The sequence below is a fragment of the Anopheles aquasalis genome, chromosome 3 (assembly GCF_943734665.1).
Source record: "Anopheles aquasalis chromosome 3, idAnoAquaMG_Q_19, whole genome shotgun sequence".
NCBI classification, from domain to species: domain Eukaryota; kingdom Metazoa; phylum Arthropoda; class Insecta; order Diptera; family Culicidae; genus Anopheles; species Anopheles aquasalis.
Window position 1 is genome coordinate 39,039,064 of NC_064878.1, and position 27,803 is coordinate 39,066,866.

Below are 27,803 nucleotides of genomic sequence, written 5' to 3' on the forward strand. Positions count from 1 at the left end.
GCAATCCGATCCCCCATTCGTCGCGCGATGATCCACACACATGTGGAACAGATATAATCCGAATCCAATCCGGATAAACATGGGGCACACAGTCAACAAAACTGATTTAAAGTGAAAATTCAAAAATCCATCACGTACGCACCACCAATAGTGATCAGATGGACTGGACCGGACCGACTGGACTGGACCGACAAACGGACACACAGACGGCCGGCCGGAAGCGAAAGCAACTTCAACCCGTAACCGAAGCGATAAAATAAAAATCTTTCATCTTATGCCGCCACCGGTGCGCCGGTAGAGAGGTTGGTACGGGGAACAGCGGGAGAGTGAAACAGGAAACGAGTCGGTCAGTCTCAGTCAGTGGTTGGGAGCGCGCCCATCGTCATCGTGCGCCGCCGCTGCTGCTGCTGCTTCGGTGGATGAATTATGGAATGGTTAACGGATCGGGCATCGGCCATCATCACCACCGTGACTGGGGAACCGTATAAGGAGGAACAAGGCAGTAACACGCTTTATACGATGACCGTACAACGATGACGAGCACCGTAATCAGTTGAAAGGGTGGAAAGAACTGTGAAATTTGATTGAAAATCCGTTTCTCTCGCCCTTCGCGCCGTGTGAAAATTCTGCGCTCGGACGGAAAGGAGAGCACGTGGAAAAACATCGTAAAACAACAAATAACTGGATACTCCAACCAATTAAGGTTAGCAAAGTGGAGAAATATGCTAACATATACATTTCATCAGGCAGAAACCATAAAGGGCGTTTTGTACAGGAGTTTTTTTTTTGGTTCTTTGAAAGGTTGAACTTTTCATTGAAATCACAACAGCATGTGTGTTTTATAAATTTAAAACTTCAACGCAAACGCAAAAAAATATAATCGAAGAGATACAATGACAAAATACAAGAGATACAACATAATTCTGGCCATGTTCCCTCCACTTTCATTAACCGAAAAGCATACAGAAGCCATGAGTTGTAAAGAGCAACACTTTTATATTCCTCGCTTAGTGTTTAATTTCAATAAAACGGACTCTTGTAAAAGATGCGTAATAAGAAAAAAATAAGAAAAACGCATGTTTGAAAGCCTCACAAAAGAAGCAAAAGTATCTTCCATTCCTTGCATTCCCTGGATGGTGAAAGGTGTGATAAAAAAGATAACCTTATTCGAACTCACCATACACCAGTGAGTAAATGGTTAACGGCAATGGAACAGAAAAGTGGTGAATCGAAACAAAGTAGAGAGAAAACAATCAACAACAACGCCGCGGCGGCACGAAGAACCAGTGCAACGGAACAATAAAATCGAAAACTTATCAGCAGTCCACCATTGGAGGGTAAGTAATTTACGCACGCACCATAAAAAGGTGTAACAATCGAATCAAGTAAAAGAGAATGAATGTAATGACAACACTCAAAGTGGATTGCACCTGGGTAAAATGATAAAACAAGTTTACACAAACCACACCTAAGGAGTAGGAGTAGGAGGAGCACACAGACAACATCCAGACATACGCATACACCTAGCGATTTCAAGATAGGATCGGGTGCATCTCAATTATGATCCCTCTCTCTCTCTCTCTCTCTCTTGATAGTCTTTTAAGATAACTTGACACATGACTTTAGATGAGCTTATTCGTCAAGCACTACATTCAGCAGAATGCAGAGACATGGCCCCAAAAAAAAATAATAAAGGAATAGACCACTAGAGGGACAACCATAAAGAGGATCCACTCCACTGGAAATTGGGCCGCTGGTCCCAGAGCAATCCGGAAGGCGCGATCCGGACCGGACAAGCGGGGTGGACATGACGGCGGCGATTTCAGCGGTAGCTTTCTGGCGACAGCACTCTGAACAAAAGGTACGTACATAGATGTCGTTTACCTGATGGCCGGGACCCACTCTGATTTCTCCTTCGGTTGGCGGTGTGGCCATATTACCCCGCAGTGGCGACGGAAGCGCTGGATCGGATGGGGGTGCGCGCTGGTGACGGCGGCACCGGTTGGATGGTGGCGGCGAGTGGTGATCTCCTCCAGTGCCTCCTCCTTCCGGTACCGACACGCTCGAACACGGGTTCCGCTCGCTGACCGGTCACACCGGTGCCCTTGCTGCTCTCGCTGCCGTTGCTCTGCCAGTTGCTGATGACGACGATGACGACGACGACGACGTACGTCCCATAGACCCTGCTCCTTCTCCTCCTCTTTTCCTCCGTTTGACCACGACGACGATGACGACGACGACCAGGACGATTCGCAGACAGGGGCGCTACTCGCAATCCTTACCGGACGACACTGTCGGAACGATGGAGAACTTCCTCGTACCGCGCTGGCCACCGAATACATTCAGCTAGCTGCTGGCTCCGGTCTGGGTTACTCCGCTAGCGCTAAGCCCGCCCGCGATCGATCCGCTTGCTTCCCCGCGCGATTCTTCCCCTCTCTTTCTCTCCTGTTCTGTAGACCGGGAACCACCGCGTATCCTTCCTCTTTCTTCACCTCGAATTAGTCGCACCTGAAACCACCTCTCACACTTTACGCCTCCCTCCACTCTCTACTAGCTTCTCCTTCTTCTCTAGCGATGACAGAAGCCACTGCGCCCCGCGGATGACGATCTGGCGGACGACGGTGACGGCGTACGGTGGCCACCACCACCACCGGTGTTGTGGAGGAGCTTGACGATAGCGCAGCAGTCGAACGGTAGAAGAAGCGTCCGCCCGTTAGTTGGCATTGTCCGAGCTGAGTTTTTTGTGGCTGTTGCTTTTGGGGGGGGGCCCCGGTGGGTGTGGTGCGTGTTTCGCTAGGGTTAGCAGACGGTGAATGGCTCTGTCAAGAGAGAGTGAGAGAGAGAGAGAGAGAGAGAGAGAGAGAGAGAGAGAGAGAGAGAGAGGTGCCACAAAAGAGAGGTTAGTAACATGGGAATGAATTTCAAACAATCTTTTGGTGGTATATACCACGAGCACTACCAGTTACTATACTTCACAGGACAACAAAACACAGAGTTGAGGACAGGCTGACACTACTACGGTTTATAGTAGAGCTGATGCAAGTTAGCACAACTCAGACTCAGACATTAATGGTTGGAACGCGCGGAACGGAACCAGTAGTTGGAAGAGTTGTGGAAGATCCTCGACAATTTGGAGGACCGACTACTCTCTGACTGTTGATCTTCGTGCCTTCGTCAGCAGCAGATCGTGCGGATCCGCTTTCATGCCACACATAAATCTTCTGGTTCCACAAAACCCAAGACACCGGAGAGTGAGCACGTTCCGTCGTAAAACTCCGCGGCGGCCCCGCAAAACTCGAAGAAACCGGAACCGGCGAGACAGAGAGAGAGAGAGAGAGAGAGAGAGAGAGAGAGAGAGAGAGAGAGAGAGAGAGAGAGAGAGAGAGAGAGAGAGAGAGAGAGAGAGAGGTTCCATCATTTGTGGAAGCCGCCACATCCAAGCGGTTTCTGATCTTTAGTGATCAGTTATTTTTAGGTTTCAACCGAAAAACCTCCCGCCCGATAGTTCAACATCAATCTCCCCCCCCCCCCCCCCCCCCTACATTGTACTAGTGTGGCGGTCCCGGTACTTTCCCCTGGTGTGTTCTTCGGGCGGGAAATGACGGACGAACACTTTGTATTGTTGGACAAACAAACATAAAAGCGGAAAATCGTAAAATCGACGTGATCTTCTTGGACGCACACACTCGGATCCACCAGTAGAGTTTCCGGAACCTACTCCGGACGGATGGACGAACGATCATCATCATCAGTCGCTGTCTCTCGCCGGGTATTTCATGGATCGCTCCAACAGTTGTAGGAACCATTCCTTCCGCAAGACATCGTTCGGTTACATCGTGGTCATTGGAGCCCAAAGGCTAAACAAACACAAACACTAACCTGAAACCTGATATCACAGCTAGTAGCAAGTAGCACAGGAGCTCTTCTTTGCTTAACATCACCATCGCCATCGCCATCATCATCATCCTCGTCGGTGGTGGCGGTGTTGGTCGTCGACATTAAAGTGATATTCCCCAGTAAAGGGCCGCGCGCCATCAGATGGACAAATTGACTTCGCGATTAAAAGCAAACTTATCATGCGTGCCACGCGCGCGCCCCCCATTGCTCGGGTGCTGCGCGCCCTTAAGTGGCAGATTACCATTTGCCCATCATTTACCCACAAACACACAGGATCCACCACCACCACCCGGTGTCCGATCCTGTCTCGTCGTCGCGCTTACAACCCGAGCATACACACGCGGGCTCATTCATATAATTACCGTTAATGTCTTTTGCCATTTAAATGATCCACCCAACGTTTACCGCTGGTGGTGTTTGGAGCTCGAAGAGCTCAAAGGAGAAGCAAACTGAAGCCGAACGTTTCGTGATAACGGACGGGAGCGGTGGCTGAGTGGTTGGTACCTGTACACATCTTCATTAACTGGCTGGCCTGTCTCTTCCACCATCTTCTCACGAACTGTCGTCGAGCGAACGGGCGAACTTCTCAACTCCCTCCCCCAGCATGGCCATTTGCCATCGCAAAACCAGGTCCCAGGTTTTTCCCAGGTCCGTAGCGCCGTCGTAGAAGATTCGTTTCCGAGTAGTCCATGGCGAAGAGGGGAAGTGCTCCGCACTGCTCCAAGCGCCCTGTACACTCTGGTAAAACGGTCATGCTAATGATGACAAACTGAAGCGCAGCGGCTGGAAGTTGGACGGCATCTCGAGTTTGGAGTTGATAGATGAACAACGTCCGTATCGTTCCTGAGGTGCTTCCACGGAACAGGAAGCTACTACTTTCCCTTCGAGTCCAGTTGCTTGGCTGCATCAGCAAGTCAGACTTGGTTAGAGTAACCAACTGTAACCTGCACACAGGACAGCACATGGTGGTGTGTGGTTCATAAACTTTACTTGGACAAACCACCGACAAACTTGAGTTCAAACCAATGGTCTGGTCTAGAAGAGAAGAGTTCTGGGAACTAACTTGCAACCTAGAGGGCGTCCATGTTCCTCTCTGCCAGGTTGGGTGTTATACGTCATTCTAAAGAGCCCATCATTATATGCACTATCACAAGTCCCCTTCAAGCCCCGAGGGGCAAAAGGGTAGTTAACATTCCCGCGCACCCATTGAGCCGTGTTAGTTCGGTGCAACTCGACTTTCGACGAGCCATTAAATTGCTCCAATATGGAGGGTTCAGCTCAGTGCACTCCGTCCCCCACATTCCAGCAACGACATATTAACGACTTGTTTAAAGGCGCACTGACACCTCCGCTACCGATATACCGACGGTGCGGCAAAACAGGGGCGCCAGAGGTTGAGACTGATTTACTGGCTCGCCCGCTACTCTAGGCACTACCGCGCCCCCCGGGGGCCCCGAACTGAACTGTCAACTCACAACGACGACTACGACGACGACGACGACGACGACGACGACTGTTGATGGCTTGTTTGTAAGGGCACGGCGACGGTGACGGTGGCACCGGAGGGTCCAGTACACACCCCATTGTTGCCCCCTTGTGCTGCTGCTGCTGAAGAAGGCGAGAGAATCCCTCACGTCGAGTCGAGGTGTCGGCTCAGTTCACACCTCTTCTTGCGCATGGGGCAGAACTCAGGCGCCACCACCTCAGAAAACATTCCTTCCTTTCGAGAGGTCTCTCTACTTCGTCAAAAACCGGTTCTGCCGATAAATCCAAAGGCGCATTACGCTGTCCGGAGAGAGAGACCAATTGGAACTAACTCCCCTTTGGCGCTCGCGTAATCCCGGGAGCTCACAATGGCAGAGAAGTGACAGGAGGAATGTCTAGGGTGCCCCCGGTGACACAGAAGTTGGTGAAAGTGTCTAGAGCCTAGAGGACCCAGTTCTGGGCAGTGTCGCGCGGCTGCAAATCGTTCGCACGAACTGGCACAGATTATCATTCAATCCGACTGCCCCAGAGCCAGTAGCTACCAAAAGGCAACACTCTATTAGCGCGCAGATGTTATTAATGGTCTACAGTTGGCATCAAGACGACGAACGATGAGGAGTACGAGGATCGACTGAATTCACCGAGCTGTCACTAATTTAGTACCTCAAGTCTCAAGCGCTCTCCCGCTCTTTCTCTCTCTAGAGGTGGAGAGTGCTGTTGCTACTTGTCATGTTCTAAATCTCGCTGTCTCCTGGGCTAGGAAGAGAGACCCCCCTCTCAGTATCTTGTTGTTCTGCTCGACACGCGAATGCGGACGAACGCGCATTGTATGCATTTCCCATAACGGAACGAACGAAGGAAGAATCGGCCACCGCCTTCCTCTTGCCCATCCATCCATCCATCCATCCATCCTTCCGGTCCTTTTCCTCGAGGACCGCCTGCGTGGTGATGGTGATGCCGCCCGGTGGTGAATGTAATTTATCACCGACCGCAATTGACGCTGAAAAATCTTAATTACCCAAGCAAAACAAACGCACATCAGTCAGGGGGCGGACCAACCAACCAGCCAGCCAGCCAGCCAGCCAGAGCATAGCATGTGTGAATGTATTTGGAGAGGGGTGACGACGACAACGACGACGTTACTACTAAATCAGTGTGGAACGAATTGTGCAGGCCAAACACGTACCACCGTTCCCGTTCCGTTCCGTTCCGTCGTCGTCATACCACCAGCGATGCAACATGAAAGCAGAAAGCAGAAACCGCGTACCAGAGCTTGCCTCTCAAGCGGCGCTTGTGTCCGCTGTCATCGCACACAAATTGTATTTCTCCCGGTGGCGTGGCAAACGCGTGCGTGCATGCGTGCTTGTGTGGCACGGCATCGCAATGCCAGAGAGGAATGTGCTCATCGTCGGCTCGTCGTTTCGTTCGAAGGAACCAATGTTTTCGCCCCCCCCCCTCCCACCCCCCGGGGCCTTTCACGGTCTTTCATCATCATCATCAGTAGCAGTAGCATCAGGACCCAGCATCGTCGTCGTTGCGGCGAGAAGTGAGCCAGAACCGAAATCAACCAACCAACCAACCAACCTCCACAGCAACGGGAGCAGCAACGTGTACAAGAGGGCACACTTGTCGGTTTTGCGCATAGGTGATGCACGCTCCTAAGGTTTGCCTGGTTCTGTGTCCACCGGCGAGTTCCGTTTTGCAGAAAAACGCACAGCTGGCACCACCGTCACGAGGTGCCACGTTGGCAGACGGGGCACTGGTTAAAAGTGTCTTTTTTCGTTATTTTTTGCCCAGAATTTCGGGTCATATTTGGGGTGGACTAACTGCGCAAGAAGGTTAAAAGAAGTATCAACAGTGAAGCTGTCTGTCATTCGTAAAAACATGACAAACTCAGCAGAACGATAGGTTTTTTTTTGCATTCCGGGAGGCTTTGAGGTCGAGGTAAATATTCGTTTGATTTCGTTTGAGGATTCATTTCGATCGCCTGGCAAACAGTTGATCAGTCAGTCAGAATGAGAACAAATCAGTTCAGAAAGTTCAAAAGAATTAGAATACAGAAAGTTATGAGGTAAGAACCATTGTTACTATTGTTCTTTTAGGGCTATTCCAGTCTTCTAAAACTACTTCATCTTCTAAAAACCCATTACTTATCATCACATTGATCAGCTCATTCAAGCTAATGAATAGCTCAATTGAAAAAGGGTAGCTCAAGTGAATCCTTAGAAGCAGCGGTCAACATCTACGAATATACATTTCATTATCTGGCTCGCAATCCATAGAATGTGCGGGTTCTAATTTGTTACATCAACTAAAAACATGGCTTACGAAAAATCGTCCCATTATAATCCAGCTACTCATAGCCGAATGAAATAAAGTGTGATAAATAGCTAAAACCTTCCTCTACCTCGGCGTAAGCACTTGAACACGTTATCTCAAACCGTTTTGTCAGGAAAAATCCAGTCTCATTACTTTCGGAACGCACCATACAGCTCCGAAAGTGTATTTTCAAAAGTAAATTCCATTAACAAGCCAGTCACTGTATCACATGAGGATAATTCGGATATTTGAAAGCTGAAGAATCAGATTGATGCAAGGATCGACATAGATACTTATCTGGGATCTAAATTAATCACAATCAATACGACAAATGTGTGCAATCCTCCCAAACACTTTCATAGAGGGTGTTCAATTCCAACTAAACCAGAAGTTACTGCAGCAAACCACTTAATCTCCAGCAACTTATGACCACTTATAATTGTCCATTGATACCACACAGGCAGTTGAATAAGCTCTAGCAGAAGGCATACAGGCAGGAGCGAGGACCATAGTTCATAAACTGCCCAAAATAATATCTCTCTCCTAATTGGGCAGCCTTAGTTCGAGTGTCTGCCTGACTGGCTGGCCTGCAGCATGCAACTCTATCATCCGGACGTGTAACGGTGCCTCTCTCTCTCTCTCTCTCTCTGCCCCCTCGATACCGGGTCTCTGTGTTTAAACTTTGCCTTCCAGCTCGAACCCGTGAAAGGAAACGATCCAGCCAGCCAGCCAACCATCCGGCATCACCCACGATTTCATTAAAACTCCTCGACAAACTCGAGCTCGAACGGCAGCCCAATGCACAGCAGCAGCAGCAGCAGCGTAGTGAGCATTTTCTATGCTTCCACGTACCTCCCGGATGGCTACGGGGTTCCGGCACAAAAAGAGACGCAAACAGACAGTAAAAGGCAGAGGAGACCACTGCCATTGCCAGTACCTCGAAGGCTGCTCAATGCAACACAAAGCATGCACCACGACGGGCAGTCGCAGCCGCAGTACCAGTAGAAGTGCATAAATCTTACAAACGGACATCGGGGAGCTAGTGGTCATGGTGGTGGTGGGTGGTGGCTGCGGCGGTTGATGATGCTGACCAGTGCGCGCGCACTACCATCGTCGGATCGCCGGGATTCATTACAATCGAGAAACGTGCTCTTTTGCTGCCGCTGCTGTCGTCGTGTCCTCCCCTCGCTCTCTTCTTCACCGGGGGTTCCACCTTCTGCCCAAAATGGGGCCACAGTGCGAACCGTAACTTCATCGTGCCACCTTTCTCTTCTCGTCTTCTCCATCGGGTGCGCGCTGTTGGCTTGAATTGAATGTGATTTTCTACCGCGTTATGTTTTGTTCTGCTGACCGTTTCTTGCCTTCCTGGTGCTTGGTGGTGTGTGCGTATATGTGTATGTAATCGCCTTCGGTCAGTCAGCGCTTCGGGCCACACCATAAATCTTATCTTAAGGCGGGATGGTGGTGGACCACAAGAACCTTTCCTTGCTGCCGGACACTCATTCGACACAAAACGATCCGGCCACGGGGGTAGGTTCGTTCTCTCTCTCTCTCTCTCTCTCTCTTCTGAGCCTTTTGCTGTCGTCTCCGGGCCCGATTAAGAGATTACCATGATGATAGCGTTGTTTTCAGCGTGCCCCCTAGTGGCGTTTTGTTGTTGTTTGAAAATTATCGTCGAAAATGTCAAATACCTTCCTCTACGTGCGGTCACCTCCCTCGACGACCTGATAGCCCATCAATTTCACAATAAATGGCATCATAATGGGGCGTGTGAGCTGCTCCTGCTGGCTGGCTGGGCGTTTCGCATAAAATTAATGCACTCGCTGACAGCAGCAGCAGCAGCAGCAGCAGAAGCAGAAGCAACAGGAGCGCCATTCCACCGCAACGACATTCAACATGAGATGAGAGGGTGCGACTCTACGTGAACGAGAATCTAGCATCAGCGGCATCTCTCGATGAGGACCAGCGCGATCTTCGATGCACCACAAATGCAGATGGAGCAGCAAAAGCCAAAGATTTTGTATCGCTGGACAGCAAGAGAAAGAGAGAGAGAGGAACAAATTGATTGGAACGCGGATTCGAACGAAGGCAAAAGAAGGTGAACGGCGAACAAAAACGACCGCGACCACAGACGACCACAACACAAACCAGGCCGCTGCTCGCTGATGATGATGATCGTGATGCACTCGACAGACTAATTTTAACGAACCAAGCACGCGAGCAACAGGGTGCAGTGTGCGTTGGTGTGTCTGTCTCTGTGTAGCATACAGCTTTCTCAGAGACGAAGGGCGAATGGAATGGATTTCTTTAGGTCAAGCCTTCTTCTGGCGGACCGCGAACAGACCAGAGCACTCTCCAGCAGCAGCAGCGGCAGTAAACCGCAAAATCGTGAAGCCGATCTTCTGCTGAAGAGACGAACTATCATCGAGCACCATCATTTTCAGGTGAGCAGCAGCAGCAGCAGCACTAGGCGGTTTTGGATGAAGAGAGTCTCGTAGGAAAGAAGACATGTTAAGAACCGCCATCAAACCACTCGACGGCCTTCGCTTCTTCTTCTTTTTCGCTTCTGCTGCTACTGGCGGCCACATTCCTTCCATTGGAATGCCACATCATCTTTAGCGATTGCAGCTATTTATCCAGCTTTCTGCGGTGCGATTGCCACCACCGTCGTGGCCATTCAGTAATCTTGCCGCGATTTCGCGTTGTTCTGGGATGATGATTGTTGTTGAATGCCCTTTCGCCGCCGGTTTGCGTAAGCATCGAGAGCGTGAAACGTGGCGCTCTGGGGTGGCGCTACTAAAACAAGAAAAACTCCGTTAACTCTGACCATCACGCAGAGGAAGAGGATGGAGCATAAGAAGCCGACAGTAGCGAGCCATTTTAGGGGCAGTGTGGCGAGTGCTAGCGGGGCTTTCTATCATTGATTATTTTTCGAGAAGGTTTTTTCGTGGTACACCACCCTTGATGTTTTTTGGTGCAGCCATCGCCGTCGTCGTGAAGCGTGAAAACTTGTTTCCAAATTGAAAAGATAAATAGCCACCGCGTGTGACGTCGAACGAACCGTAATTTCGTGTTGGAAGTGATGTGTGGGAAGAAAGGGGTACTCGCAGTATGCTCGCAACCAAGACCGAAGAGCTCCACCATCGCTCAGAGTGTGTGCGTCCCTTGAACGGTTTGGGGAACAGTTGGTTTCTCGTCGTCGCCATCGTCGTCGATCCGGTAATCGCGGAGGAAGAAAGGAGTTGAGTTGTCACATTGAAGAGTGCGCGTGCATGAGTAATGAGTGTAAATTGAGCAGACAGCAGCCGACTGGCCAGAAGGGAGAAGAAGGGGAGCCCGACTTTCCTAACCGGACGCTGCCCTGTTAAGTCTTTCACACTTCGGACTTGAGTTGGTTGACGGCGACCGGGGTCGGTCCGATTTAAGAAGCCACGCAACCATCGTTGCGGTCCGTGAAAAGGTGTGTCTTTCAGTGTGCTAATTGGGTGGGGGCGGGGCTACTGTTACAAATCGACATCAGCAGAGGTGTAAACATTAAAATCCTATTTGCTCTGGTAGTTAAACAGCACATCTGGATGAATCTTTTGCTATTCGATGTTTGACATCTGTTGGGACAATTTGGCGAGCTAGACGATAAGTTGCTTGCACAATTTAGAATATGCGTTTCCACAGTTCTAATGTTAAAACATCAAAGTGCATCAAAAGCATGACAATCAGCATCGCACTTTTCTCTTTGTGCTCTCATCGAACTATTGTTTATATCGACAATAGTTTCTTGTTAACAATTGCATTCACGATGCGTTAATGGATAAGTCCCAGGTTATTCTCAATTTAACAAATTCGTTATCATTATATCAATCAAATAAATAATCTTTCGAGCAATTATAATTATAGACAATAGCAATGCAAAATATATTTTGCATTTTTATTTCTTGTTCACTGTCAACGCTCATTATATTTTACAGCTGAAGAGAAGAAAAGTGACATATCATGGAGCTCAAATATAGCACCGATTTAAGCATCAACGGTTAAGTCGACAGGGTTCGCCTTTTAGAAAAGCTGTTTATGTAAGATTTATTATCGTTACAACACATATAACACACCGAACGAACCGTGCACTTAAAGATTTATAGTTTAAAGAAGATAAAATTTGTCACGCAGTTTCCCCTGTTAAACCCTTCCCCTCTGATCTAATACCGTGAGAATTAAAGTGTATGGCATTTGGCATTGATACAATGCAAACTACCACAAGATTGTCTTAAACATTAATCTTCTCTCTCTCTCTCGCTCTCGAAATCTCTCCCCCGCCAAACAGTAAATCATGCCAATTTACCGTATCGCGCGCCATAAATCATGCCAAGGTAAGCGCAAAGGTGTAGTAATGCCACAACGAACAATTACAGAAAGTGCCGCCAAGCGTTGGCAGAAAGTCAAAAATCTAAACTGAACCATGTAAACGAAAAAGTAGCGGGGGCGCACAGTGTAATGAACGCAAACGCTAGTGATTAGCGACCCCCCGCCCGGGGCGGTGGAGTGTGGAGTGTTGTAGTTAGCTGCCACATGAACAAACACGCCAAGTGACAACCACCCCCTGCTGCCCACCTCGCGGGCACGAAGGTTTGTGGTTTCAGTTTGGCCGACGATGGCAAGAACCAGTGGCAGTGTTAGCGATACCACTCTAAACATATCACTCACCCATATGTTCCAATTTGCAGCCGCTTCGCTCTGTGGCTTCTCCTACACGCCAACAACAGCTGCTGGCTTTTAGGGAGTGGAGGAGAAGTGTTACCGTTTGAGAAAGGCAAACAAAGCCACAACAAAACGGAAGGGACAACAAAAAAAAAACTAGCATCAAACTTAAAATATACGAAAAATCCTTTCCTCGCTCGCACGATGAGGAGGGGGTTTCACGGTAACATGTTGGCGAGTTGGCGTTCCGTTGCTAATTTGTTGCTGACGCCGACGCCCGTTACCCACCCCGCCCAAAGAACCGGGGGCACCCTCTTCCACCGCGTCGTAGTAAAACGGTTGCACGAGGTGCACATGTCGGATCAGTCGATTGACTAAACCCCGAGCGCAAGCTCTGTCGGAGCGACATGACAGGAGACACGACGACGTGCGCGTGCCCTCGAGAACTCGCTCACCCGCTCGCTCGCTCGGCCGCCTAGTCAGTCTGCACGCTAAAACCATTCAATCATTGCCGCCACCTCCCATGGCACGACGTCGAGCATCGAGCTAATCGCGAAAACGGCGCTTTTTTGTTCCATTATTTGTCAAACAGATCGTCGGACACAGTTGTTAACCCGTTCGCTGTCATACATCCACACAAACCGGGCGATGGGTCGTTGGTTGCTGACAGATCGGCAGGGAGTCGATCAATGATTTGCATTGGGGGAATGCCTAAAAGCTAAGCTCTCACTCAAATTGGATTAGGATTAATTCTTTTGGAACGTACAAAAAAGGATGTTTTGAGTAGGTTTCATGTTCGACATTAAAAGAAGTCGACGAAAAATAGATAAAATGCTTGTTTTTTTTATGTTCACAGTGAAGATGCACTTTCTGCATGAGGATAGTGTTTCAATTTAATTTACCAATTACTGCTCACCCTCTTTACGATGAGCGATTCTCTGAGCCGTTCTAAACTCTTCTTCCCACAAAGAGGTCCTGAAAAGCTTTGTCACTTCTCCCACAAGCTCGCTTTGTCACTGTTTGTCTTCCTTTCCGTTTCTTATCATTGTTTTTATAATTGTTCCCTTCTCCGTCCTTCGTTATCGTAAGGGACTTACGTATGAATTTTATTTTGTGACTTTTTATGTTTTTTCATGAATGGAGAATCTTTCAATCATATTGTGACTATTTTATCAATCGAAGAAAAATCGACAAAGATATAGATGTTTGAAAAATTGCGTCATGCAGGACTCAATGCATCCCGCTATTTTCTAGTAGTTTTGTCGAATCTTACGTTTTCGAAATCAATGCCTACTTCTTTCCTAGGTAGCGCTGTCAATTTTTTGTGAAATTCGTTAATAGTTTTTATAAAATAACAACGTAAATTTCATATTTTGGTGCAAATATGATAAAAAATAATATCTTTTTTCGTATAACCATAATATTCATGGAAGGTTAGAGTTTAATATTTACTCGAAACTAAACAAAAAACAAAATTGTTTCATCACAAAACAGATCCTTACAACAAATGAGCTTGTGTTATGGGTCTGCAATAACGTTTAAACCCCTCTTTAGTCTTAATTTGCAAAGCTCCAACCAAACAAGAAGTAATTAATACATTAAATAATCTACTCGAGCACAAGTAATGCAATAAACGCTGCTGCAAACTAACCGTGAACCAGTGGAGGATCAATCATGCCAACGCAAATCTCAACAGGCAGCAGCAGCAGCAGCAGCAGCATCGTCTCAGTGCGTGCGTGTCTCGGTGCAAACTGCAGCAAATGGACCAACGAATGGCGCAACCAACGCAGGAATCATTCCTCAGCAGCAAAGATGCAGTAAGCGAACTTCTTGCTGCTTGCCTGGTCTGCAGCACCATCTTCTTCTCCTTCTTCTTGATGCCTTGACGCTTTGCTCCCAAGATACCAAACCATCCGACGACCGACCATCCGCCCTCTGCAGCACCACCGCGACGCTTTTGCTAATGATGGGGATCATATTTATAAGATCTCGTCACCGTGCGCGTGCCCCCCTTTCTTTCGAAGAAGAGAAACCGACACGGACGCGGCGGCATCGTGTAGGATGTATATAATCCGGCCAAGAAGGAAGTAGCATATCATGATACGGGGCGTTTTACGTATAAGTGTCGGTGTATGCGTGTGGATATCATTTCGAAACTGGTCACACAGCCGCCGGTGTGAGCTGCGATCACGTCAATCAATGATCATTTGCATAATTAGCCAGCGGCGAGATGTCGAGGAAGGGGAAGAGAGGTGTGGCGCCGCCGCACGTCCTGAAACGTCGTCCAGTTCAATCCAGCCCACTCGCACTCGTTTCTCAATTGGTTCTGGGGCCGTGATTTCGGTTACATTCGTCTGTTCGAAAACCGAAACCATCGCTTTAGAGAGAGGGGAGAGGGAGAGAGCGAGAGCGATAGAGACAGAGAGCAGAGAGATCAAAGCGATAAGTGAAACGAGGGCGCGCAACAATAATAAAGTGGAATAATGCCACTAAGAAAACGAATTGATGGTGGGTGTATCATTCACATTTCGAGGGCCACTTCAAAGTGAAATATAAAAGATAACGACGCAACGCACCTATTAGCGGTCGGTTGGTTGGTCGGTCGCGGTGGCCTGATGCCAGCACAGGATTTGCTGAAAGAGGCGCACAACACACTCCACAATATACACTTAAAGGAAAGCAGCAGCAGCAGCAGCAGCAGCAGGAGGAGGCTTCTTGAGCTCGAAAGATGTCGATCAAACATGGCGCGCGGTCTCTAATTACTAGAGCTTGATTAGCACCGGTTGAACCGTGATGAAGTGCCATTTTGGCCCGCGGGGGGGCACTCAATCGTTCTCTTTAATATAACCACAGACCCTCGGGTGGTGCCAAGTTCCCCGTCCACCGATAAATAATCGTAAAAAGATCGATTACATCAAAAAGGATCAAAAAGCTAACCACCACCACCACGACGACAGAGCTCGACGTTAATTTGTGTTGATGGCGAATGCAACATCGACCATCGGCCGCCACCATTCGCAAACACGCACACGCCCCCATTACACGTCGACGGTGGCCACAGAATGTGAATGTGAAGAAGGCACGCGCACGGTCTAGGACCACGACCACCAACATTTAATCCTGGCCGAGCGTGTGGTCCTCGCCCTCCGAAATCGACATTTCCGGGGGGTGGTTTGCGAACCACCGCCGGTGGTGGGCTGGTGCTGGGGTGACGAGAGGCCCGGACCGGAAGGAAGCGCCAGTTGTTTCACTCCATTAAGCGGCTCACTTGGTCGTGGCGAGGCGGCATCCGCCGGCGAACACGTTGCGTTGCGAAAACATATAGACCCCCCATCCATTTCGGAGACCGTAATATGGCCAAGGGATTCTTCGGTTCAAACAGCACCGAAAGAGAGAGAGAGTGAGCGAACGATGGTAGTCGCCACACCATCGATGTGATTCCGGGGGTCCGGACACACAGCAGAGCAGAAGCAGTTTATTAATAAAAATACACCAAGCGGATCCACCAACCACCGTCGCCTCTCATCAACTGTTCCACAGTCCAAAAATGCCGTTTTCCCGGGCCCGCCGGGGATTTAGTCCTCGAAACCAATTCGCCACTCAATCACCATCACCATCAGCATTCGTTCGTCTTCTTCCTCCTCTTCCAGGCGTGTCGAACCGTGGCCGAAAAGTCAACAAACAAATCGACAGATACCCAGTGATGGCTTGTGAAATTCTCGCCCTTTTTCTCTTTCTCTCTCTCTCTCTCTCTCTCTCTCTATCTCTCTCTCTCTCTCTCTCTATAATCCAAAATCTCTTCACATCTCTCTTCCATCCGTTTTTCCGGAACAGATTTTTCCGAAAATTTCACGCAAAACATCCAAGCGAAGCAACGCAAATAGAGAGAAGCCAGCGCAGCAACAAAAACATAAACCGATGTTCAAGGCCCACCCCCGCGCGTGATTGATTTTCCGATCCAATCTGTTCCCGGCGGGGTGGTTGGTGATGGTGTCCACCACCCTGCGTCTGAAAGAGGATGCATCGTTTGTGTCAGAGAGAGAGAGAGAGAGAAAGGATGTGAAAATGGCGTCGCCCAGCACCGAGCAACGCTTAATCTCCCTTGGTTGGCCAAAAAAAAAGGGAAGGGAATCACCCCCGGGAGCGGAGGGAGGAAATAATAATACGATAAAACGATAAACCGATACATAAACGAAGCACACGTACAGACACACACAAACAGGCGCAAGCGCGCGCACAGCACACGTACACGACCACGACGACGACGCCAACCTCTCTATCTCTTGAACACGATGGGACGGAAATGCGGGCCAAATTATAGGGCGATCCGAAATGTCTATGAGATGGATCATCATCATCCTCACGAACATCATCATCATCATCATCAACGGCAGCATTGGCCTGCTCGTCCTTCTTCTCCTACTCCTCCGCGTCGTCTCTCTCCCTGGTGGTAACGATGAGAGGGACAAAATGTCGGTGATTTTCAGCCCAGTAATGATCGGTTACACACACCCACAGCGAGAGAGACAGGCGAACCACCACCACCTTCTTCCCTGGCGCATGAAAAATGATGAACCCTCTGCTTCTTTGGGTTCGGTTGAGGGTTGGTATGGGGAATAAGGGTGGTTGTCTGAGGATACAGATTATTAGCACGCATGATGTGTACGAGCACAGCGCAGAAAGAAGAAGCAAGGAAGCAGCCATATTGGAGGACAGATTGAAAAATGCAAAAATATTGCCACTTGTCGCCCATTTTAAGGTCCTCGCTATTCCCTCCGGTGAGTTGCCCGCCCCAGCACCGGAACAGAGATGGCACTAGACAACAGTGGACATCCCCATGGCTTTGATAGAATATTTCCCCCCCAAGAGAGAGTGCGCTATGGGGATGGATTTGAGAGAGAGAGAGAGACTGAAAGGATAATATAGCCACCGCCGTTGGTCCGAAATGGTCGACACGCTTGTCATCCGCCATTATTAAGCGGATGATGTTCTGCAGCGTAGTGGCAGCGCACCAGCAAACGAGCAACAAGGATAACGCAACCGTTCTGCGAACGAGAACGAGCAACCGAGCACCGAGAACTGGCGTGCTCCTGGCCTGCCACCGAGCCGGAGAACAAAGAAAATTCGCTTGGGGAAAATTCATCCCCTGATAGTGTGTCGAAGAGAGAGCACGCGAGAGAGCGAGTAAACAGGATGGAAAAATGGCGAAAAGAGAAAGCGGCGAAACAAGCGAAAAAGCTAGCTGGCCGGAGGAGTAGCAGCAGCAGCAGCAGCTAGTCAGCCAGCCAGCTCTAGCGACGGACTGAGCGTGGAGCGTGTAAATGTCCTTTTATCGATCCGGCTTCCCTCTCTCTCATACCAAGGAGCGATTCTCGTTCACTCAACCACTTGATCCCGATGATAGTGGATGTCGATGAATAATTCGGGTATCCTTTGGCACATCCGGATCATTTGACGTGCTGCTACTCGAGCTGCTCTAAGCGTGGCCACGCTAGAGTTTCCCAATACCACCACACATCGAATGCTAGAGAGATTGAGCCCACAATCATTTGACACATTCACCTTTTATTAAGCACAATCTGGGGTGTAATCCGACACTTTGCTCCTACTACTACTACGCCGCTGATGGGTAGGAGCAATCAGTGCAATGTGCGCTCGCGTGAGAGTCAGACACACAGAGACTGGGAGAGAGAGAGAACGAGAGTGAGTAAATTAATAGAATCAAAGTGTCATGTCGGCATTAGTGAGGTAAGGGTACACTCAGTCAATAATAGTAGGTGTTAGTAGCCTCCGGGGGTGAACAGAGATCGAGAGACAGAGCGAGAGAGAGCGAATTAATATAAGCGCGACGAGGCTAATGAGGGAAGAGATTGACTTTTGCGTGATGTGGGAATAGAAGGTTCACAGAGAGAAGAGGGACCCCGTTAATGAGTAGCTGACCGATTAGCAGGGATTATAACTTGGTAAAGCTACCTCACCTCCCTCTGGCTAATTATTGCGTCACTATGGGACAATTAGGATGTGTATCGAGAGCGACAAAGAGAGTCGCGCGTGGCGTTACAATAAAAATGCAAATTAGTACAAGTTCCACTTAGATGACCATTGAACTGTGGTCGGTGGTCAAGTGTTTGATTTGTTACTCTATGGAATTCTGAGGAAAATGTGACGTGCCCCACGATCCAGTTACGTTTTTATATTGGAAAGTCCTGAATCCAAATAGAGCTGATCCGAAGTAATTGTCAGTTCCTTTTGCCTTGGCGGTGTTTTATCTAATTCAAGCGCTTGAAGTACTGGCATGTGATGAAGAATTCCAGTAGGTTTGTATTCAGAAGGCCAGATTTCATGCCCAAAATTCTTATATACCTGCCGGACATGCAGAGACAATTAATACTTTTATTGTGACGTACAATTGCAGCCTTCATCATAAAATTCTCGAAATGCATTTGCATGAAGGCAAATGACGAGTTTTATGGCCTAGAAGATGTACAATTCGGCCTTCCAGATATGCAGATGAAAATAGTATTCGCTATAAGAAATCTTTTCCCACAAAATCCATCGCAATATACAAAACACAGATTGGGACAGAGAAAAGGCCACAAACTATAGTACAAGACACAGTGACTGTATCGTCACGGTTGATGATTCAATCACTGATACCCGTCGTCCGTAGTTTGGTTGTCAAATAAATGTATTTGCTTCTCTCTTCCAACTGAGTGGCCCAAACTTTTCGCAAATGAAATCATCCACTCAAAATCACCGCCACTACCAAAAAGGGCCGGTGTGTCCTATGAATATCCCGGAGTAGTTAGTAGAGCAGAGTGACAGGTACCAGAGCAAGACAGACGCCAAGCGCTACCCCCTAGTACTACTACACTACACTCTTCCACACAACTGAATAAACCAAATTCGCACGTCCTGTGTTTGTGAGTGCGCTTCGAGAACGAAGGAATCGACCACAGTGTGTCCCTGCTACTCGAGGTCGACTTCCAAAACTTTTCAGTCCCACCCCGGTTCTTCGTCCAGTTCGTTTGAGGATAAAATAGGGTCGCCCCGACAGCAGCACCGCAGAGCAATAGCGGTCAGTACCATCTGTCACAAAAGGGCAGCGGCCCCGTACCGAACGCGCAAACGTCAGCAAGTTTTGACAATTTTATTAAACGACACCGACGGACGGTCAGGATTTGGCGGCCACCCTAGTCGTTCGCTCGCTCGTTGGCACTTCATTGGCCACTGGAACGGGTTTCACCCCGCGGGGGGGAGAGAGAGAGGATGTATCATCCAGTTTGTTATGACACTCTCTTGGCGCCACCAACCCACACCAAGTCACACTCCTGTTTCTGGTGTCGGAACCAGAGGGAAAAAATGGACACAGACAGAATGTGGCGCTCTGCTGGTGGTAGACACGAATGCTGCGAACGACAGTTTCCCGTTGTTTTATTCCCGATTTCACGCCCAACCGGAGGAATGGGCGACGAGATGATAGTCTGCCCCTATTCCCCGCTGTGCTCTGTTCAAATAGAAGTCGACAATTGCTGGTGTAGGGGGGCTGTGATGTGTGTATATTTCCCCCCAAACATAACCCCAAACATCCTGGTCCACACACTCGCCAGTAGTATTCTGTGCACCATCACATCACACCGTGCGCGCCCCACTGGTAACGATGTTATTTTGTACAAATTAAATTAGTTTCACCTGCATAGCGTGTGCCCGCCGTGTGGTGTCCGAAGTTCGGACCAAGGATCGGAGACCGGAGATCAGAACTCGTACAGCCACACACCACCAGTAGCCAGCCAGCCGGAGAGAGAGAGAGAGAGTTCTGGGATTCCCGGTGATGGTGGTGAAGTAAGCATAAGGAGGAAGTGCGAGAACGAATATGCTCCGCGCACAATATGTCCGAACGGACGGAGGGGATCAATTTGTGTCAGCGCAAACATTCAATTTACTTCCACCAGCGCCCCCTCGGCGGGAGTGCCACCACTTTCCGAAGTCCGAAAAACTCCAGACATCCAGAGCTACGCGCGGTATCAAAAGAAATTAATGACCGTTAAATTATTGATTAGTCGGGACCAAAAGCGATGCCACTCGGTGTGGCGTGTGTGCTTCTGCTGATATGTTTCGCTCGCTTTGTTTTGATCGAGAAACGAGAATAAAGGAGAGAACGGGGAGAAGGGTGCGAATGGGTTTAATGTAATAACCATGCGCTGTGTGTTGGCGCTTCATGATCAAATGTAGAGAGAGAGGATGCTGCTGTGGATGCTGGACGGTCCTCAATTGAATATTCAACAAAATGGCAACCGAGTCGAGTCGATTGGGATGTTGTGGTTCAGGAGATGGGTGGTAGAGGGTTATGAATCTCCGCACAGGCCCCGCATGATGTTTATGTGATCCGGGGAATGTTGTTATACTGGCCACTACCATCACCACCACGTTGCCTGTCAAACTGAGATTTTGTGAAATGTATTCCCGCAATCACTGACCAGAGCGAGCGCACCCTCTGGCCTATCATTTGGAGCGGATTTGAAGCCAGAATATGAATATTTGATCTGTCTAGTACGTTTTCAATCTGGTAGTAGCTGGAAATGCAGCCATCGGTGACCAACACTCTCTATCTCTCTCTCTCTTGCTTCCAGAAATGGAATGTCCGGAAATGGGAATCATCAACTCTCAATATGGTCTTCTCCTCCGGTCCCCGGTAAATTCGGGTGAAGCATGCAACATACCATCGCCATTACTAAACCTCCTGTTGGCTATTGACTGGATAAGGGCTACTACGGAAGTGGATGATAGTCCTCTACCAGGGGACCAGCCGCCGCCACACTCTTGAACAAGGTTTTCCCCCTCTGGGGAGTGGAATATATGCTCCGGAATTTCGATACCCCGGGGGTAGTAGCGGGATAAATCCGGGAAATCCCATTTCCAATTCCTTCACGTTGTGCATTTGTCCTTTTTCGTCTTTTTTTTTTTACTAGGGTCTCTCATCCCAATCACTTCCCGAAAGTTTTGCTTTTCGATTAAGGGATCCTTCTCTCGAACGGTACACCTTTTCCAGATCGAGCATCGAGCATCGAGCGCACCGAAGGATTGGATGCACGACCAGCACACCACCGCACACCATGGAAAGTGAGATGCTCTCGAGAGGAGTTTCGAGAAAGGCAGTTAATCCGTTTGCGCCATCGAGGCCACGACGAGCGAGCAGCAGAGAGCAGCAGCTAGCAGCACGTCTCTTGCTGCTGTCGATAGCAATTTAAGCTCTCATCAACCTGTCCTCTGTGTACACGGTGATGGTGGTGATGGCACGGTTGGGGAGAAGCCCAGAATGAATTCGATGAAGTACTCGAAGCCAACTTGCGATATCCACCACGGGTGCTCGATAGCTGCCGAAGGGAAAAACGGTGGAAAACTCCACGCCATCCACTAGTGGCAGCTACGGCAACGGAAGTGCCCCGATGCTCTGCCTAGCGGCGGCCGCCTGGCAACAAGACACGCTCGTCGCGAGAAGATGCTAGAGTCGCACTCCTTCTCCTCCGCGTACAACCACGAAACGGTGTGCACGATAAAATCTCGTTTCCGTAATACACCAGCAGCCAAGCCAGCAGCACCAAAACGGAGAGAATGAGGCGGGAAGCTCATGCTCCGGAATCCAAGGATCGACTCGAGTCGTCGGCTTCGGTAGACGACAACACGGAGCCGAAGGAGCACGGAAAACTCGTTGACATCGAGACAGCAAAACGGAAAACCGGCGTTGGGGTGCAAGTGATCCTTCTTCTTTGCTACGCCACGTTACGCCACGTTCTCGGTCTCCGCTGGTGCGGCTTCACATCCATCTAGGGACGTTCATCGAAAGGGAGGAGATACTAAGCCCGGATTGAAGGCAGGACTCCCACCTCCAGCTAGCAGTAGGAGGGTTGTGCTCAACCTGTCTGTGTCTGTCACTGGCACTGGGTGGATCACCATCGCAACACACACGTACACACGGGTTACGTGCCAGCATCATCCTCCAGTTTTCTTCCCTCGTGGCACACCGGAACACCGGAAAATGCAGGTGCACATCGGGGAATTTTCTTCCTCTTCCTCCTCCTCCTCTACGACCACCACCGTGGGCGCGTATGTGTCCTCCTCGTTCGTTCGCGCTCGATTGCACGTCACCCGGAGCAACGGAAACGCTGGATATATCATCTCCGGTGTGAATAGTTTTTCCAACTTCCGTCTCGAATGGCTGCAGCAGCACGTACACGACCGACGACGAACGATGGAGCAACTTCAGGATTCGACAAACGTTACCTCAATCACGTGGCATTAGGAAGCGCACCCGCGGGAGAGGATGGGCGCGGTACGGTGTTTTTCCAGGAATGAAAAACCTAAACTTTTCATCCATCGACAACCAGCAGCACCAGCAGCACCGTGGTTTGTGTCCCAGCAGCAACCCTCAAGCATAGCACACACCAAGGACCAATGTTGTGTCAAGGATCACATCGCGTGTATCCCTCTTCCAGTGGCTTGGTTGGAAAATGTCGAAAATGAACGACGCAACTCATCCATCCATCCATCCCATCCCATCCGGATGTGCAGAAGAATGGATTGTTTCACGGGAAAACACAATCGTTTCCGTGACGGACCAGAAGTACCGCCGTCGACCAGTAAGCCGCCATATTTCCGCCGCCCCTTTGGTCGCGTGTTGTCGCGGTGGTGCGGTGCGGTGCAAGCGGATTATGGTTGAGTGATGTTTGCTTAGCATGCATGCATGCCTCTCTTCTCAGCTACCAATACAAACCACCATTTTGTGAGCAGGTTAGTTGACTGGTTGACTAGGGATCGTGTCTTCTTTTCGGTCGAGTTACTTGCGGAAAACTCGCGGATTACGTTTCGCAAAAGTATCATCGCCAGGTGATGATGTTGGGACTGCTTTAAGTGGTGGTGGTAAACGCTGTTCGCAACTGGTAACTGGTTGACGCCGCTGCGGTTCAAGTGCCTCCTTCAGAGTGGTACAAAATGCTTCTCTCTCTCTATCGTCGCAGTACGAACTTGAGCTTGGCGTTGCATCGGTGATCCTGTTGACTATAACAACAATAGCGAACTTGTTGTGAAGGATTCACATTTGCTCCATTTGTAGGAACAGGACATGCGGCATTTCATGCTTTTCTTTACGGTGAACGCGGGTGTAAGCAAAAGTTTATCTTCGGATTTTATGGACTTTCGGATTTATGCATTTCATGGACCGTTTAATTCCAAAATTTCAATAAACAAGAGCTACTGGTGTGTGTTAATAGAATGTTCAACATTCCTCTTTAATTGCTCATATGCTTTGAGCTCAATTGATTCGATAGGTTTTTTTTGATAAAAGTTTCGATGGGAGATGATCGATCGTAGGCGTAAAAAAAAACAAAAGTCTTCCAACAATGAAACCATTTTATTTACAAATATGGTTTACTCTTATCTTGGATTGTACACGTTTTGACATGCCCTCTACAAGATTTCAAATATGATGCGGATCACTAGCGTTCAATGGATTAAAAAATTAATCTACAATTGCCTATAAATTCTCCACCGGTCTCAAATGCGAGCATTAAGAAAAGGCCAAGCGAATCTTTGGTTTAATGGCTTGTTTAAAATCGTTGTCTTGCTGTATAACATAAGTGCTGAAAGAGGACAACTGCCATTACCATCGAAATTAACCTGAAATTGCCGTCAAAAATCGAATATTTCGAGCATACATTCGAAAATCACAAAAAAATAACTAGAGATGGACTCTTACTTATGTCGGTCATTGCAGGAGCATTGTCGAAAGGCGACGAATCTGCGGTGAATTACCGAAGCACACCAGGTAAAGAGAAAAAGCACACACATTACCATCAATACCTGATCCTGCTGCTGCTGCTCCTTTCAGCAATCCAATCAAATAAACGGCTGTTTACTAGCAATCGGAGTTGGAATCGATTGCTGCACCAGCGGCCAGGCCAGGCCAGGCCATTCAAGGTCCAGAGTGACACCAAGGCACCGACGGAGCGGTTTATCCAACCGAAATGGCGACTGAAAACCCATTGCCACAGAGTAGTGGTGCGACAGTCACAGAGAGCTTTACCACCCATAACCATAAAGGAGTAAAATGCAAATCGTGGTGCCAGCAAGGTGCCAAACCGAACGCACACAGACCGCCCCTCCTCTCCTGCTGTGGCTGGTGACAGTGCGAAACACATTAACCTGCGATCAGACCTATCCAGGGGGTCCCCACGAAGGGAGCGAACGACCGAGCGAGCGAGCGAGCGAGATCGAGTGCCATAAAGTTTATTTAATTTACTTTTCGGTCCCAGCGCCCAAGAAAACCAATTTGTTGATGTTTATTTGGTTCATAAATGGGCTCTGGAGGCCCCCCCGGGCGGGGGGTTGCACGACGAGTGAGCGAACGAGCAGAGCAAGGTTGGCAACATAAAATGATAAAATGGTAAATGAGAGAAATCTTGCACTGGGTGCCGAAGAAAAACCCAAGTGTGTTCCGCGCGGTTGTCACCAGACCTTGGCTGGCAAGCAAGGACACACATAGTGTGAGGTGTTAAAAAGCTGACAAACATACCAGGAGCAAAGAAGGCAGCATAGTATGATCCCGGTGAACAGATTGGAGCCTCGAGGACACATACACCTTGGCACTAGCTCCGCGAGTAAGAATCTAGCGACAAATGGTGCTCCTCCTTCTCAAGAGGCTTAAGGAAAAGCAAGGAAACGCGAGGAAAATCGAAGGAGCAGTGGTAGGAATTCTGCACGCTGTTACGCGCGCACTTGCCACCATCGTAAACTTTTCCATTATCTCATTTACACGGTGACAGCCAAGCCGTCAGTCCCGTCCTTCCACCAAGCCGCGTCCCGCAAGAGCCGCAAAAGAAAGTTGAAGCCAAGACGACGACGACGACGATGTCAGTCAAACGGGATTTTGTGCAGCCGTGGCGGGCGCTCGCGAAAGGAATTAAGTTTTTACCTCCCAACAGCACACACCTCCTGCTGCTGCTGCTGCTGCTGCTGCTGCTGGTACATATGTTCTTGTACGACACTAGTAAGTCGGTTGGAAAAAGGAAGATGCAGGAAAGAGAGCAAGAACATTGTGTTTTACCTTGCCGCCATCCTAAAACCGTAGCAATGTGCAACAACAACAACATGGCAAGCATGTCCATGCTGCTGCTAGTAGTAGCAACATTACCACCACCACCACCCACTGGGTGCTGAGCTGGGCTAAGCCTGTGTGAACCTGTGTGTAAAGTGAAACCTTACCACACACAGTGGACAGTCGCAACAGAGACACACCAGGGCACAATATTGCAATGCTCTAGCTGCTGCTGCTGCTACTGCTGCTGCTGCCTGAGTGGAAGAGGGCGCGATTTTAATCTTACGATCGCTGTGGCAGCAGCAACCCTAGAGGCCATGAAACCGACACCATCTTTTCGCTCTCTCTCCCTCTCTCTCCCTCTGTGTGTCTCCACAAATTGGTCAGGCTTTCTACAAGAAACCTCTCCAACCACAGGAGGAGGAGTGTCGCGTTAGGGAGAGGTCGGTCGAGCCAGGTATCAAAGGCCGCCAACGGGCACGGGGTCAGGTTGCAACAAACCGTGGCTCCACCCCAGGACCGGGCAGCAATTGAAACGAATCGGTTAAGCGGAAGAGAAGCGGAGCGTGCAGTGCAGTGCAGTGTATGTGAAAGAAAATCCTCGAAAACAACTTAAGCTTCTGGTAAATCCAATGTGTGTCTCTCTCTCTCGCTGCGTCTCGTTATGTTTGGCAACAGACACACCTTCGCGCCCCCCTCACTTGCTCGAGTATCTCGAGTTGGCGACGACGACGACGATAAGCACTTCACACCGAGGACACTGAGGTTTTCACTCGGTGTATGTGGTTGGCTGGCACGCCCGGGCTCATAATCTGCTGCTGCACATTCCTCATTCGCCACATTCCGTAACACTCTTGTACTATTATGCTGACTCCTCCATCCTCCTCCGCCATCGGAAAGTATGCTACTGCCCTCCCTCGGAACGGTAATGATTAGCTGGCAAGAGCTTAACACCGGGGTTTCTCGGTCGGTGTGGCGTGCAAGCTCTGCTGCTCTTCGCACACCTGGCGCGCCGTGACGCGTGGAGCTGGCTGGCTGGCTGGCTGGCGGTGGCTGGCTGGCGGTGTGCCAAAGGTTAAAGAGATGAAGTGCTTAATGCTCAGCTCACCACCTGTCCCTCCCTCCACCTGCCAACCATTTGTCTACACCTCACCATCATTGCCATCATCATCATCACCACCACCAGTTACTGATGTTTATGAGCTGCTGTTTTAAAAGAGACTTTATCGATTGCAGCTTAACCCGGGATTGGAAGGGGTTCACAGAGATCAGGCGTGCCAGCCAACGTTTTGGGGCCAGTCTTTGGTGCTTTTTTCACGCTGCACCCTAGGGGTAATACAGGGGGCAGGTCAAGGGGGTATGGTGCAGTCGTGATGATGGGCTTTGTCCTGGATACACAGAATGAAGCCAGAGGAAATGCATCATTAAGTAGGGTTCTGGATAAAACCAAAAAGGCAACCTGAGGGATTTTTGTTGTCACCAAATAAGCCAGCAATTATTAAATGAATCATAATTGGTTGTCCAGTACCGAGAAAACAGAACATGAAAGTCTAACCAATTTGTACGACAATAGGCGATTGGTCCGATCATACATTTTAAAACATGTTTTGCATACCTTGGCAAGAATGCATTATTGAATTACGTTAGAAAGCATTCCGCATAAATGATTTAATTAGATCATTTAAATTAACGATAGATTTTTAAATTATTTATTCTCTTAAATGTTGCAGTCCGGATCAGCTAGTATTTTAGATGTACAAACCTAAATGGTCATGATGACATTTTAAAATGTACGCAAGAAAGGTTATCGATAACTGGCGTGAGCTCAGATAACTAATCTAAATAATAAAAATGTTGATCCATATCGCAAATGTTTCACGTAAAAGTAACTTCAATCATATGTACCTATAGCTATCTATCGGTGTTATCTGCAGTCTATCTGTGTTATCTGTTTGCGGATTATCCAACAGCATCGAATCCAAAAAGCATGTGGACTATTTTACATGGAGCACGTTAGACGTCTTTTAATAGTACAAATGATAGTTTACACTTTCACAGGATAGATTAGATTTTGTGTGAAATTCTAGTATGAAAAACGAAGCAAGCAGAAGTTTGTTTGTCGAATATTTAAGTAAACCATTAATCAATATTCGTTTAACGTACAGACACTAAAGTTTAATGTTTACAAATGGATTGTCACGTTGCTAAGGCAGTGTTACGGAAAGTTTTTAATTATTTTTACTCAATGATTTGAGTCCTAAAAACTGTCAAAAAAAACGCAATAAGCAGGTTACTCAGCTGAACTCAGATTACTGAATTGTAA

At 48.7% G+C, this 27,803-nt stretch overlaps 2 protein-coding genes across 11 annotated transcripts in view; one reads left to right on the forward strand and one right to left on the reverse strand.

Moving 5' to 3' along the window:
- The window catches only part of LOC126578312 (regulator of G-protein signaling 20), a 268,141-nt gene that overhangs the window by 211,467 nt on the left and 28,871 nt on the right, over positions 1–27,803 (forward strand). The window lies entirely within an intron of this gene.
- Positions 1–27,803, reverse strand: part of LOC126578282 (mucin-19-like) — a 97,133-nt gene that overhangs the window by 21,657 nt on the left and 47,673 nt on the right. For 9 of the 10 annotated variants that reach the window (XR_007608389.1, XM_050240690.1, XM_050240692.1 and 6 more), the window contains one exon: positions 1,885–2,819. The exons of the other annotated variant lie outside the window; for it this stretch is intronic. Coding sequence is in view for 8 of the 9 variants with exons in the window: in XM_050240690.1 (XP_050096647.1) it covers positions 1,885–1,935 (51 nt within the window). In the remaining variant the exon portion in view is untranslated. The remainder of the gene's footprint in view (positions 1–1,884; positions 2,820–27,803) is intronic. 10 annotated transcript variants of the gene reach the window in all.